This window comes from Sciurus vulgaris, assembly GCF_902686455.1.
Source record: "Sciurus vulgaris genome assembly, chromosome: 7".
In the NCBI taxonomy this organism is placed as follows: Eukaryota; Metazoa; Chordata; class Mammalia; order Rodentia; family Sciuridae; genus Sciurus; species Sciurus vulgaris.
In genome coordinates this window covers 92,866,335-92,879,335 of record NC_136467.1, presented here as the reverse complement: position 1 = coordinate 92,879,335, position 13,001 = coordinate 92,866,335, and the positions used below count along the sequence as shown (strand labels likewise).

Here is a 13,001-nt window from a genome sequence, read left to right as displayed (position 1 = left end):
AGAAATTTAGAAGGACCCTGTCTCAAAATAAAAAATAAAAAGGGCTGGGTATGTGACTTAGTGTTTAAGGGATCCTGGGTTCAATCCCTGGTACTTTCTTCTGGATCCTACTTGCATTGAATGTCTTATTGCATCTCTCACGAAGAGTATATCTTTATGAGGGCCGAGTTTGGTGGGTCTTTGTCACCATAGTTCTCCCAGGTCTAAGAAGATGAAGACTAAGTTGCTAGTAAATGTTTACTATTAGTGCTTATGAGATTCCAATAGGAGTTGGAGAGTGTTTAACACTGACATATCAGAGAACTTTTTCTCTGACACAATACCAAGATGTGAACCAGTTTTCAAAAGGATTATAGTTTTAGAACAATAGTTTGAGGTTTGTTTTTTGTTTGCTTTGAAATTTGTAGGTTTGTAATAACCCCGGAAGGTCTCTCTGACAAATGTAGAGAGGTCAATTAACACATAGGACTGATACTGGATGCAGAGGGGCATTGACTGTCTATATTAGCTATTTGCCAAACCTGTCAGTGGGGTGGAAGAAGCTGTTCCTTCACCACTTTGGCTTCTCAGTTAAACATGAGATATAAAGTAAAAAACTGTCCTTTCATATCTGAGAATACCTACATGAGGGGTTATGAAATAAAAAAGAACTATAGTCATGGAACATGATAAATGGTTTTTATTTTCAAATATTTCAATATTTATCCCTGAGAGATAATGCATGCACATTTCCTACTTAGAAATTTTTAGCTGTTCAAAACAGAACTTAATTTCTATCTCCCTAAAACCTTACTACCTTCCATTGTTTTTCCTACTTAATAAAATGACACTACCATCTCTATCACCTGGGCACTAAAGTCCTTAAAAGTAATATCCTAACTAATGAATTTTTAGAAAAATTCTAGGATATGACACAGGCAAGAACCTTAACAATAAAACCTGTTTAACATTGATACTAAAAGAAATTCTATCATATATATTATATATAATGTCTATATTATATTTATATATATATATTATATATAACATCTCTCTCTTTTCTGACATCTCAATTTTCCATTTTTCCAGTAACTTGTACTTGACATATTAAAGGAACACATAGTGGGTTTTTGTATTACATTTCATATTGGTTTATTTCCTCTTGTTTTTTTTAATCTATATCCAATGAGATACTTTGTCAAGTCAATTCACTCATAATAGTGCAGTTAATGTTCAATAAAGGACCTTTCAGTTCTCAGTGTAAAATAAAACAGCAAAAACATCTACTTGATACATCGTTGATGTCATTGTTATTTCTTTCCTGTAACTGATTTCATGAACAAAACCGTTCACATCTTGGATGCATTTCTTTGTTTTATGATAGTGCTTAACTTCAAAAGTCCCTTGAATTTCTAATATTAATTCAATTTTGAACTGAAGCCAAAACATAAAATGTGTACACTGTCAGAAAGGACTGAGCAACTAATATTGCAAATACATGAATGCAAAGTCTTTAAATTGTTTTTTAAATTTTTACTTTTTACTAATGAAGAGACAAAGTCTCCTTTCAGGAAAAGCCTGTTGAACAACATAATTCACAAACAGATGTCCTCACTCTTCTTAATCTCTCTCAGTAAGGTCTTTTCTCACTCCTCAAGGAATCAAAATTCCCTCCTAACTTATCTTCTCTCTAAAGTCTACATTTTGTTTGCTCATTCCTTACTCCTCATCTTCACAGCTGGAAAGACATGTCTTCCTTTCTTCGTTAGTTAATGTGTAACTGTTTAAAATAAAACACAATTAAGAGTTACTTCAAATCCAAATATTTAAGGACATCACACATTTCTTTCTTCTAGTAACTCAGATCAGTCTGGCATCACCAAATTCATCTCTGTTCATTTTGCATTCTGAATGTTCTCAAAAATGTGTGTACTCATCATTCCTTTACCAAACAGATTGTAAGGTGCAAGATATAAGTCTTATTTTTATAAACCTTTCTCAGATTGCTTAGAATAGTGAGGGCTCATAATGCAAGCTCAATAAGTGTTATCTTTGAAAAGCCAAATTCTGAAATGAAAAATGCACTCATCTTTAACGCCAAAATAGAAGGTAAGTAGATAATTTATAATGTCCTATTGATTCACTAGAATTTTCTCTTTTGTCTGGAAAATGTACTACATAGCCAATAAGATTATATCAAATGCTTTTAATAAAGTGAGATGCTAACATTACATGAATGGAATGATTAAATTGGCATTTTGTGATTTTTAATCTGACAAAGGGTTTATTAAATATAGCTAGTCACCTATTAAACAACATTCTTTTTAATAGCTACATGTAAGACTTGAAATTAGGTTGAAAGTACTTGCTCATATTCTGCCAGACTTTCTCATTTGCTTGGATGGATATTCACAGTGACATTGGTTTATCTCAAAACTTTGGATTTATGGTGAATTCTCTTTCACTTACAATCAAATTGACTAAGAAGCATGGAATGGTATTGAAAAAGGTAGTCATATATATGAGGGCATTATAACATATATACTAGTTAATGCATTTTAACCTAGTAAATATTTTTGGTTGAATCCTTGTTTTTTTTCTATTTTGTGACATTTTTCTTTGTCAGTGCTGTCTCTTTCTTATGTACATGCATAATGTATTAAATTGCAAGATTTTTGAGGTTGGGATTTATATGCTTTTGTTTCTCTATCCTTCATTAACACCTCTCACAGTGTCTGATAACTAGCAGATTCTCAAAATCATTTGAATGAATGAATAGATGAATCAATCTCAATTTGACTATCTCAGAGACAAGTCAAGTTTAACAGCCTATATATATTAGATCCTAATGATCAGACACAGATACCTGGAAGTGACTTGGATGCTTTCTTTGCTTCTGCTCACAAGACCAGTCCTTCAGGTATTCCTCTCACCAGTCCTGCCTAGCAGTTTTCTGATTTCCTCCAGACACTTCTTCATTACTTCCTCAGACCCTCCCTCATTTCTCTGGTAACTTTTTCTCTGCCCTGCAGTAGATCAATACCATCCTTCGATGGCTTCTTAGTGATCTAAGTATAACAACCAAAACTCATAACACAACTGACAAAAGCCCTGCAGAATTTGGCTCTGCATTTTTACCAGTATCCTCTGCTACCTCTCTTTATCTGGCTCTCCACATTCTGTTCACCATGACCTCCATTCAATTCCTGGAAGTGCCCATGTTTCTGCTGCCTCAGACATTTGTGTATCCTTCTGTAGAGAAACCATGTCCTAAGTATTACCTCACTGTTCTTCAGGACTTGTCTGAAATCTCTTTGTTAAGGAAAACTCCCTAGTCTTTATCTCACAGTGTCCTAAAATCAAACCATACAACACACTATATCAGTGAGTTCTTTAATAGGTAATTAATGTTTTATTTTTAGAAGTTCCTTCTCTAAAATATGAGCTCTTGATACATTAGGTTTTTTCACTTTTGATATTTTAAGGTCCAGCTCAAGGCCTTGTATTTTTGAAAGATTAATAGTTTTAAAGAAATAAGTAAATAAAAAGAGATAGTGGGGATACATAAAAGAAAATATAAGTGAGAAATAAAGTAATAATAGTTTGGGGGTAATAAAGAAATCTCATGCTAGTGTGGCCTTCCGTTGAATTCTTTGAGAATTCACTCGAAGGTTTCATGGTTAAGGTTAGTCTTACTGTGTGCCTTCTGGACAGCCTTCCTCACTGGGCGACATCCTCACAGTGTCTCTCATTCTGCTCTTTGGTAGTTGATGGACAGTGGCAGGAGTGGAGTTCATGGAGCCAGTGCTCAGTGACATGCTCCAACGGGACCCAGCAAAGAAGCCGGCAGTGCACTGCAGCTGCTCATGGGGGCTCTGAATGCAGAGGGCCGTGGGCAGAGAGCCGAGAGTGCTATAACCCTGAGTGTACAGGTAAGGAGTGGGTCCTGCATATAAAGGGTGCCTGCCATTCATAAAACCTGACAGAACCAGACTGGAGTTAGAACTTGGTGGTATAATGCTTGCCTAGTGTAGGTGAGGCCCCATGAGTAATCCCCAGCACCATGAAAATAAAACAAATAAGTTAATTAAATAAAACCTGACAGAACCATGCCAGGAAATCATGGAATAATAAGATATTTATTTATTTCTAATAAATGAAGCCAGTATACCAGACTTTATTCTACTATATACCATGTTAGTAAAGTAACACAATTAAGGAGATTCTGAAGATTAAATACCAAGTAAGTTAGCATAGTTCAGCACTGAACTTGCACTTTTTACAAGTAAGTTTTAATGTCCATGCAAGAATCAGACACACTTATATAACCTTTTGCTAATTGCAATGAACTGTATTTGACCAGTAAAGCAAATATTTGAATAGTTTATTCAAGGTAGTAGATTCATAAAAATTCAAAGGATTGTAATGTTCTCAGATATACAGATTCCTAAATCAGTGTACAGTACAGCATTATCATTGACCATGACACATTTTTTTTTTCAGCCAACGGTCAGTGGAATCAGTGGGGCCATTGGAGTGGATGTTCTAAGTCCTGTGATGGAGGCTGGGAAAGAAGAATAAGGACTTGTCAGGGTGCAGCGATCACAGGACAGCAATGTGAAGGAACAGGAGAAGAAGTGAGACGATGCAGTGAACAGCGATGCCCTGGTAAGAAGGAACCCAAATTATCCTAATGGAAACATTTTACAACCTGAAATTTATGAAAGATTAAAAATACTGCCATAAGTTAAGGAAAGTACTTCCTCAGTTTGAAGATTGCTGATGATAACCTGGTGATTTCTTTTCTCTCTGTTATATGGGGAATCCTGTTCAGAGTTGTCAGAGAATAGTTTTATAGATTTTAAATGACTTGCTGTAAGATGATTAAAAAATATGGTAATAAAAATGTAGCCACATGGAAGAATAGTAAGACTGACCATGGTTTAAATTAGTTTACATCTTTTCTACCATTATCTGAAATATTTGGTTACTGAGAGCACAAAACAAGTTTCCTTAGATTATTTATCCCAGAAATATAAAGATATGTTAGAAGGTTAAGTGAGAAGCTAAAGAGATGATGTTGAAATTCAGACATTTTATGTTCTATTGTTGATTAATCTAACCCTGATGGATGTCACTGGACATCTCTGTTCCTATCCCTTGCCCCAATTTCTATTGTACAAAGGAATTCCTATGAGAAACACATTTTAAAATGAAAGCGTAAAGTCTAAATTACCAGTAAAAGAGTTGAAGTTCTGCTGCATTAGAAGATTTTTCTATATAAGCATAGAAAAGGATGAAGGTCAGAATTTTTCCAGATTATAAAGCATATATGTTTCTAAAGATCATTTAAAAGAAAGATTTCAGTCAGGCACAGGGGTGCATGCCTGCAATCCCAGTGACTCAGGGGGCTAAGGCAGGAGGACTACAAGTTCAAAGGCAGCCTCAGCAATTTAGGGAGATCCTGTCTCAAAATAAAAGATTAAAAAGAGCTGGGGATGTGGCTCTGTGATTGAGTGCTCCTGGTGCCCCCTGCAAAAAAAAAAAAAAAAAAAAAAAAAAAACCCAAAGATTTCTTCAAAATCATGTTTATTCAATAAAATATTATTGGCAGAATGAAAACTTAGTAAATATAATTTATAGGACAATATCATAGGCAAAACTGTTACAAACACATTAAAAAAGTGATATGATAAAATTTGAAGATTTGACAGTGGGGTATACAGGAAAAGGTTGAACTTTTGGAATTTGAATATTCCATCAGAGTTCTATTGCTGCCAGTCCCTGTGTGGAAATTATTTATATTCTCCAGCTATCCAGATGCTGGGAATACAGTGAGTACAACTAGTTGCAGATGTCTTCAGTTCAGAAACTTATGAATTTCTCTCTCTATCTAACATGATTGCATCAATTTAGAAAAACCAAGGTATTCTCCGAGATATCTAGAAGTCAAACTTCATTTTCTTCATAATTAGACTTCTAAACATTTCTCATAGTTCAACACTAAGAATAATAGCAGAAAGTGAACTTTAAGAGCAGCAGCAATATGTCAATAGGTTTTCTTTGAATTAAGATCTAAAATTAGTTTTTTTAAAAAATTCTTAAAGCCATATGAATTCAGAATGATGAGAAGTAAACAGCATATAGCATTTTGATGTGCAGGATGCCTACCAGTATTAACACTGTGAAATGACTCCTATGCTGCCTAAGAATTAAGAAGCATTAAACAAAAAACATTAATTTCACCCAGGGACAAATTTTGTTAGACAATAAAGCATGATTAAACAAGACTCATTTAATATTTGAAGTTATCTTAACCAGTTCTAGCATACTACAGTTTGTAACTGGTCTTCTCAAACTGTCTTTCATCTGCATGTATCTAGGTAAGATGGTTCTTGTGCAATCAAATTTACCAAGATTGCCACCTGCTGTTTGGAAAACATTTTACAAATCTGTTTATAAGAAAAATACTATCCTGTATTCCCTTAGTTTATTTGCTGGCTTTTGTGATTTAAGGCAGGTTGAAAAATTACCACATAAAACTGAAAATATCTTTTGTAGTACACGTATATTTCAGGGTATTAGTACCGTTTTTATTTTACTCTTTTCAATAGTCTGATATGAAAGGAACAACAAATTGTTTACAAGTATGTAGTTTTATAATTAAAATAAATTCTTGAATCTGGTAAATAATTTACAAATTACTACTTAACAAGGACAAATATACATTTATATATGCACATATATGCACCCATTCACACACATGCAGAAATATATAGACCAAGCCTTTGAAGACATACTAATCTGATACTTTTATATGAACATAAATTACATTATCTATCAAAAGCTTTATATGACTATTAATTTCAAAAATGCATGTCTATATAGAGAATAAAAAATGTTTTATCAAAATAGTTTGCTTATATTTATCTAACTTTTCATGTGCTGTCATATTATTTTATCAAGACAACAATATTTCTAAGTAACTCAGTTTTCCACAGTGAACTTGATCTATAAATGGGATTCTAATCCTCTTGATTTCTTCTGTGGTCATGGTGTATCACTTTTGTAAGTAGGACTATAGTGTTCTCAATTTCATTCATAATATTGGTGCACATGGACAACAGGAACTGGTAAAAATTTCAAATTTCCAAAACATTTACTAAGGCATTTTTTTCTCTTCTCATCAATAATAAAACCTCAACAAATATTTCTTTAAGAAAAATAAGTTTTTTCTACTATTATTTTTAGTTCTGTTCATTCTTAAATTTTCTTCAGGTATCTGGGAAAAACTGCTGTTTATTTTTGTGCTTCACTTAATCTGAAAACAAAACAGATTAATAAACTTTGTCAGGAGACCCTTTGTAGTCAGGAAGAGATACAATATCCTCACATTTTTGTCTAGATAATTAGTGAAAATAATGATTAATCATCTGGATTTCATCAGAAGCTGCTACAATGTCTACTAAAAGTAAAAGTAAAAATATTTGCTCATCAGTATTAGGATTTTTCCTAAAGATATTTACAAACATCATGACCAGGAATAAAATTTTTCTTTTGTCATCATAAGAAAATTGTAAGGAAGAAAATTTTATTTTTATAAATATTAGTAATTGGGAAATAGGTTAGATATAGAGAAGATAATTAAGGGTCCCAATTTTTAAGTTGGTCAAGGTTACCATATAATGATTTTATTTACCTTACTTTCATTGCACACCCTCAGACTTTGAGGGGTAAAATGGTAGGTTGGTAGTAGTTTACCGGCTTTGTTATGATATTTTTCATTTCTTTTTCCCAGTAGCTTCCTGGATAATATTATTAAGAAAGCAAATATTATAGCTAGATTATCCTCCACTAATTTTTTGATTCCCTGGGGATATTCTACTCACTTTCTCAGGGGAAGGGCTCACTATTTCTCCAACTCCATTTCCAGGTTCCATCACTTTTTTATTAATTAATTGTCAAGTAGAAATCTACAATTTACAGTTGCTTTGTCTGAAAATGTTAAATGAGACTTTCAGGGTAAGTGTGCTCAGAAAAACTTGTGAAGTAAAATAGCCACATTGTAAATGTACACAGAAATAACAACTTGGGTCGAAGAATCATCAATTATTGTGATATTTATCTCTGAAGATTCATACCAAAAGAGGACAGCAGTCAGTAATGTTGGTAGCACAAAATTTGTCTAGAACATTGGGATGCATTTGTATTAGAATTTGGCAACCTATAATATAGCGTACATGAACTCCCTCCACACAACCAATCCCCACTTAGTACAAATGTCATTCTGGAATTGCCCATTCCTTATTGTTAAGTTACTTTGCAATGGAAGTATTTCTTCTCCAGATACCAAGAGAAACGTCATTTAATTTCTGAGTAATTTTCTTTGAACTTCAGTAAGAGGAATCACAAAACTTGCTCAATTTGTGCCCCGTTTTTTTTCTTTTAGTGCCTACTCTCATTGTCCAAAGCTATGCTTTTTGAACTTAAGAGTACTTAAACATCACTCTGAGAATTTGTTAAAGCACAGAATTCTGAGCACGACTCCCGAGCACGACTCCCAGATGCTCTGATTCAGCAGGTCTAATGTGGACTTGAGAATTTGCATTTCTAATAAAATGTCAGGTGTTATTGAGGATGCTGGTCTCCTTATCATCCTTTGGGTTGCAATGATGTATTATTGTCAAATAATAGTAATATTAATAATGTGAAAATTAACAAAGAAATGGAATGCAGTCCTCCATCTCAGCTCTATTGGTTAGAGCTAGTACTTAAACAAGATTGCAAAATTCTCTTTTATTCATGCTTTTTCAGAAATGATGGGGGATTATTTATGCAATCTGTTGAGAAGGAAATTACAGACAATCCGTTTCAAGTCTTTACACCTAACTCATTTCAACCCAAATAAGATCTCTTCACAACAGTCACTTAAAGACAAATAGGACAATTAACTAGTAGTTGTGGGTAAAAGATGGTTTAGTCATTATCCAACTCTCAGTTCTGCAGTTCTCATTTTTCCTGTTCCACAGAGAAGCAGGAAAAGCAACTTAAGTATCATTGAACAAGTTTGATAAAAAGTGTGCAATGCCAGGCCACAGATCTTCTTATCCCCAGCACCTCTCTTCCTGAGCAGGAGTTTATTTTTGCTGCCTCTTATCCCCCAAGGCCATTAGCTACTGTATACACATGCAGGTGAGCGTGAGCATGGTGTCAAGAGAGGAAGACAGTGTCTTAGCTCACATTGACTTATTTTCTCCCCAGGTCCCAGTGAGCAGGGTGGTGGATGAATCACTTCCAGTACAATTATTTTGTCCTTGGTAGAGAGAAGTTTAACATATTTAGTAAACTAGACTCTTGAAAACTCTGTGTAGCATTCCATTTTAAGTCTAAATGTAACTACTATTAGAAATCCAAATATGTGAGTGTAAAATCTGCATTTTCTTGTTGAAGGAGAAAAAATGCTACACTGTATTAAAATTGCATACACATTGGCATCTGCTTTGCCTTTTTCTTTTCAAACCACTATTAGCTCATCACAAATAGTGCTTTTAAAAGTTCCTATTCCATTGGAATTTCTATTATTTTCTGATGTCAGATGGTATCTGCATATCTTACAAGAAATTATGCTATTATAGGTTGAGTTCTTCATAAGGTTAAAGTAAGTATTTTCACTGAATATTTTTGAATGTAACAATGTCATACTCTAAAGTTCACATCAGTCACCTAAAACCAAACATTAGGTTCAGTGTTAACAGTAGGTGGCACTAGGAATTGAATTCTTCCCTCTTAAATGTTCTATTTGTTTTTAACCATGTCATTTCTAAAAGGCATGGAAATTAATTAGGACTTGAAGATAGCCTATGTGAGACAGATCATCCTTTGTTTAATAAATATTTAAAATAGTGTCTAATCCTCCCACAAAAGCATGGGTTTTATTACATAGTCTAGTCAACAGTTCTAAAAAAATGAACTGAATTTTATGGGCAGAATTAAGGAGGAACCACTGAGTTCTAAAATAATATCTATATCAAATAGCAATGTCTCTTTTTCAAACCTGTTGCTATGCAGACGTATATTATCATAATTTGTCTTATAGATTGCTCACCAGATGAGACGTGGAGAAAACTTCCATGACTTCTGTGATGGTAGAAACTTAAACAATAATTCATTTTAATCTTATATTATCGTACTTTGGACCAATACAGAAATATCTGGCCACATGCTGAGCATTCTCAAGTTGAAAAGTAGAAAAGTACTTATGCTTTTTTTGTTGTTGTTTCTTCCTTCCACATCGAGTTACTTTGTAATAAAAATAAACACAAATTTTAGGAACTCTTTAATAATTTTTTAGTTAAGGAAATTAAAATTAATCTTTAAAATTATTGAAATTGATTAATGCTTTTTAGGGTCAATGCTTACCAATATTATTTTTAATAATGAATAAAATTTATTTATAATAAATTGAACTTTAAACTATTTTTTAATTTTACATTTATAATTTGCAGTATACTTCTTTCCTTAGAAATGAATGATTGACATGTTGGAGGTAGGAAAGATGTCAAAGTTTCTAAAACAAGTTATTCAGTTTCCCCAAATCTTAGCTCCACTTCCCCTGGGGTCGGAGCTCCTAGAGGCAGCCCCACAGTAACTCATCTTGCTGGGATTGGCCCTAAGTGTGTCCAAATAATGATCCCAAAGTCCTTAGTGCAGCTAGCCTGACAGGAAGCTGTGGCCAGGGGGCTTAATCTCAAGTAGCCTTCCCACTCATGCCAGTGAGCTTGCACGTCATCACTTTCTACATGTGCTAAGATTAGAGAAGGCAAAAAAGGAGTGTTACCCTCAGCTTTTCCTAAAATAATATAAAAAGGCAAGTAAAATTTTCCAGCAAAGTCTGGAATGCACTTCAATATTAAACCATATAACAAAAGCTTAGTAAAGAGTTATTCTTCAAAACTGAAGTTAAACATTATTTTAGTTAAATTTGTTAAAAGCTTAAAACTAGAGTAATCTTGTCTACTAAGCTGAAATATAGAATTAAATGATAAAATACAGAATTTGCTTGGGAGTGTGTACATAAAACATGGTCCAGACCAGTACTCACACAAGCAATCTGAAGCTTACAGTTTACTAATAAAATCAAAGTTTATGGTTTGCTGCCTTCCAAACTTAAAAACAAATTTTTGTGAAATGTAAGAATAACTTATTTAAACTCCTAACTCCTACACTTAGATACAATGTCCACTCTGAGAATGAGTCTTGGTTGTACCTCAGGGCTACTGCCTCTCAATTGTAACCTCAGGCTACATAGTTCTCTATACCTTGGTTGCCTTATGTTTAAAATATATTCTATTCAATTCAGGAGGTTACTATGAGAATTTGATTAATTAAAATATGTAATTCACTTAGAAGAATAATTCCTAGTGATATATGTACAGATTGCAGATATAATTGTATGCTGTTACAACTTGAGATAGATAAAACCATTTTCTATGTGAGGCACAGTGTTATGAAACACTTCATAAACACTCTTTTTCTCTCAGACCTTGACAGCAGCATGAATTCTTCACCTGAGTAGGTTCCACCTTTGAAATTAGAGCTGTAAACCATGTGAGCACAGAGACTGAATCTATCTCATTTACCTCTGCATCCCCCAGCATGAGAATTCACAAAAAATAATAATTCATGATTTGCCAGCAAGTAAAATTTGAAATGTGAGGTCACGAGTAGTGCATGTTTTCTTTTCTCTTACTATTTTTCTGCATGCCAGCTCTACACTTTTGAATCAATTTCTCTTTAATGCTGAAATTCCAGCATATGAGGTGAAAACTAATTTTCCACATCAAATTGATTTAAACCCTGTATAATTTCTGCTATTTTTAAGAGACAGAAAATCAGTTTGAATAGACAGATTAACAGCTAATCACTAGGTAATTGCAACCTTATTTTAAGGGAGCATGCTAACTACATACTTGTGACTTCAAGTACAGTTGTATCTTACAAATGAGTTTTTGTATCTTTGAGCTAGTGATAGCAAACAGTGGGATCTTTCTGCTGATGAACAGAGTTGCTATTACATTTTGCTAAGGCATAAAAATACAGGAGTCCTTCATATTGCTGCATGATAATATGTTTTTAGTTTGAGCACAGAGAGTGCCTAAGCTAGTTATGTATTTTCTAATTTACAAAATATACATCGGTAGCATTAAGCACACACAAAAATCAACACAAATCTAAATCTCTAACTTATGTTTCTCTCTTGAGCTTTGGTTCCATATAGCAACCGAGTTTTTGATAGTATCTAAATGTGCTCAGATATCGCAAATGCAAAACCGTTTTCAGCATCTCCTCTCCAAAGCCATTTCTGCTTACATGCTGTAGTTCAGGATGAAGCACACTGAACATCCTTCCTGGAGCCCTCTTTTATTTCTCGCTCTTCCTCACCTCTTAAACCCAGTCAGCTATGGACTTGAGTACGGTCTACCTTCTAAACAAATTTGGAATCCATCTACTTCTTTTGCATTTCCTGTGATTCTTTGCCCCCTTCCTAGGTATATTATTTAGATTGCCTCAGGTCTCTTTGTCTTCAGTCTCATGTTCCTTCAGTCCACTGCAATTATAGCATGTAAAAACAATTTCCTTTGACTTTAAACCACATTCAAACTTCTTGGCTACCCATCATTTATAAACCCTCCCCCTTCTCCAATTACCTATCTTCTACTCATCCCCCACTTTATACATTCTGAAACAGCACAATTCATTGGATGTGCCTATTTTCTTTGCCCTCTGGGTCTTCCCACATGGAAGATACTTCCATTCCACATTGGACAAGTCCTATTTATCTTTTTTACGTCAACATGAGCATCCCTTCTGTAAATCCGCTATTCACATGCTCCATCCTACAGTACTTCTAGAGCTACCAGATCACAATGGATATCCTGCTGAACTGTAATTTCTCACATTATTATTTTCCTGACCATCTCTTTGTAGTCGAGAGACCCTGACAATTCTGGGTCCTCCTTTAT

At 34.0% G+C, this 13,001-nt stretch overlaps 1 protein-coding gene across 1 annotated transcript in view; it reads left to right on the top strand.

Moving 5' to 3' along the window:
* Positions 1-13,001, top strand: part of ADGRB3 (adhesion G protein-coupled receptor B3) — a 684,429-nt gene that overhangs the window by 294,082 nt on the left and 377,346 nt on the right. Inside the window, 2 exon segments of the mRNA XM_079147374.1 lie at positions 3,747-3,911; positions 4,483-4,647. Of these exon segments, the coding sequence (XP_079003500.1) occupies positions 3,747-3,911; positions 4,483-4,647 (330 nt within the window).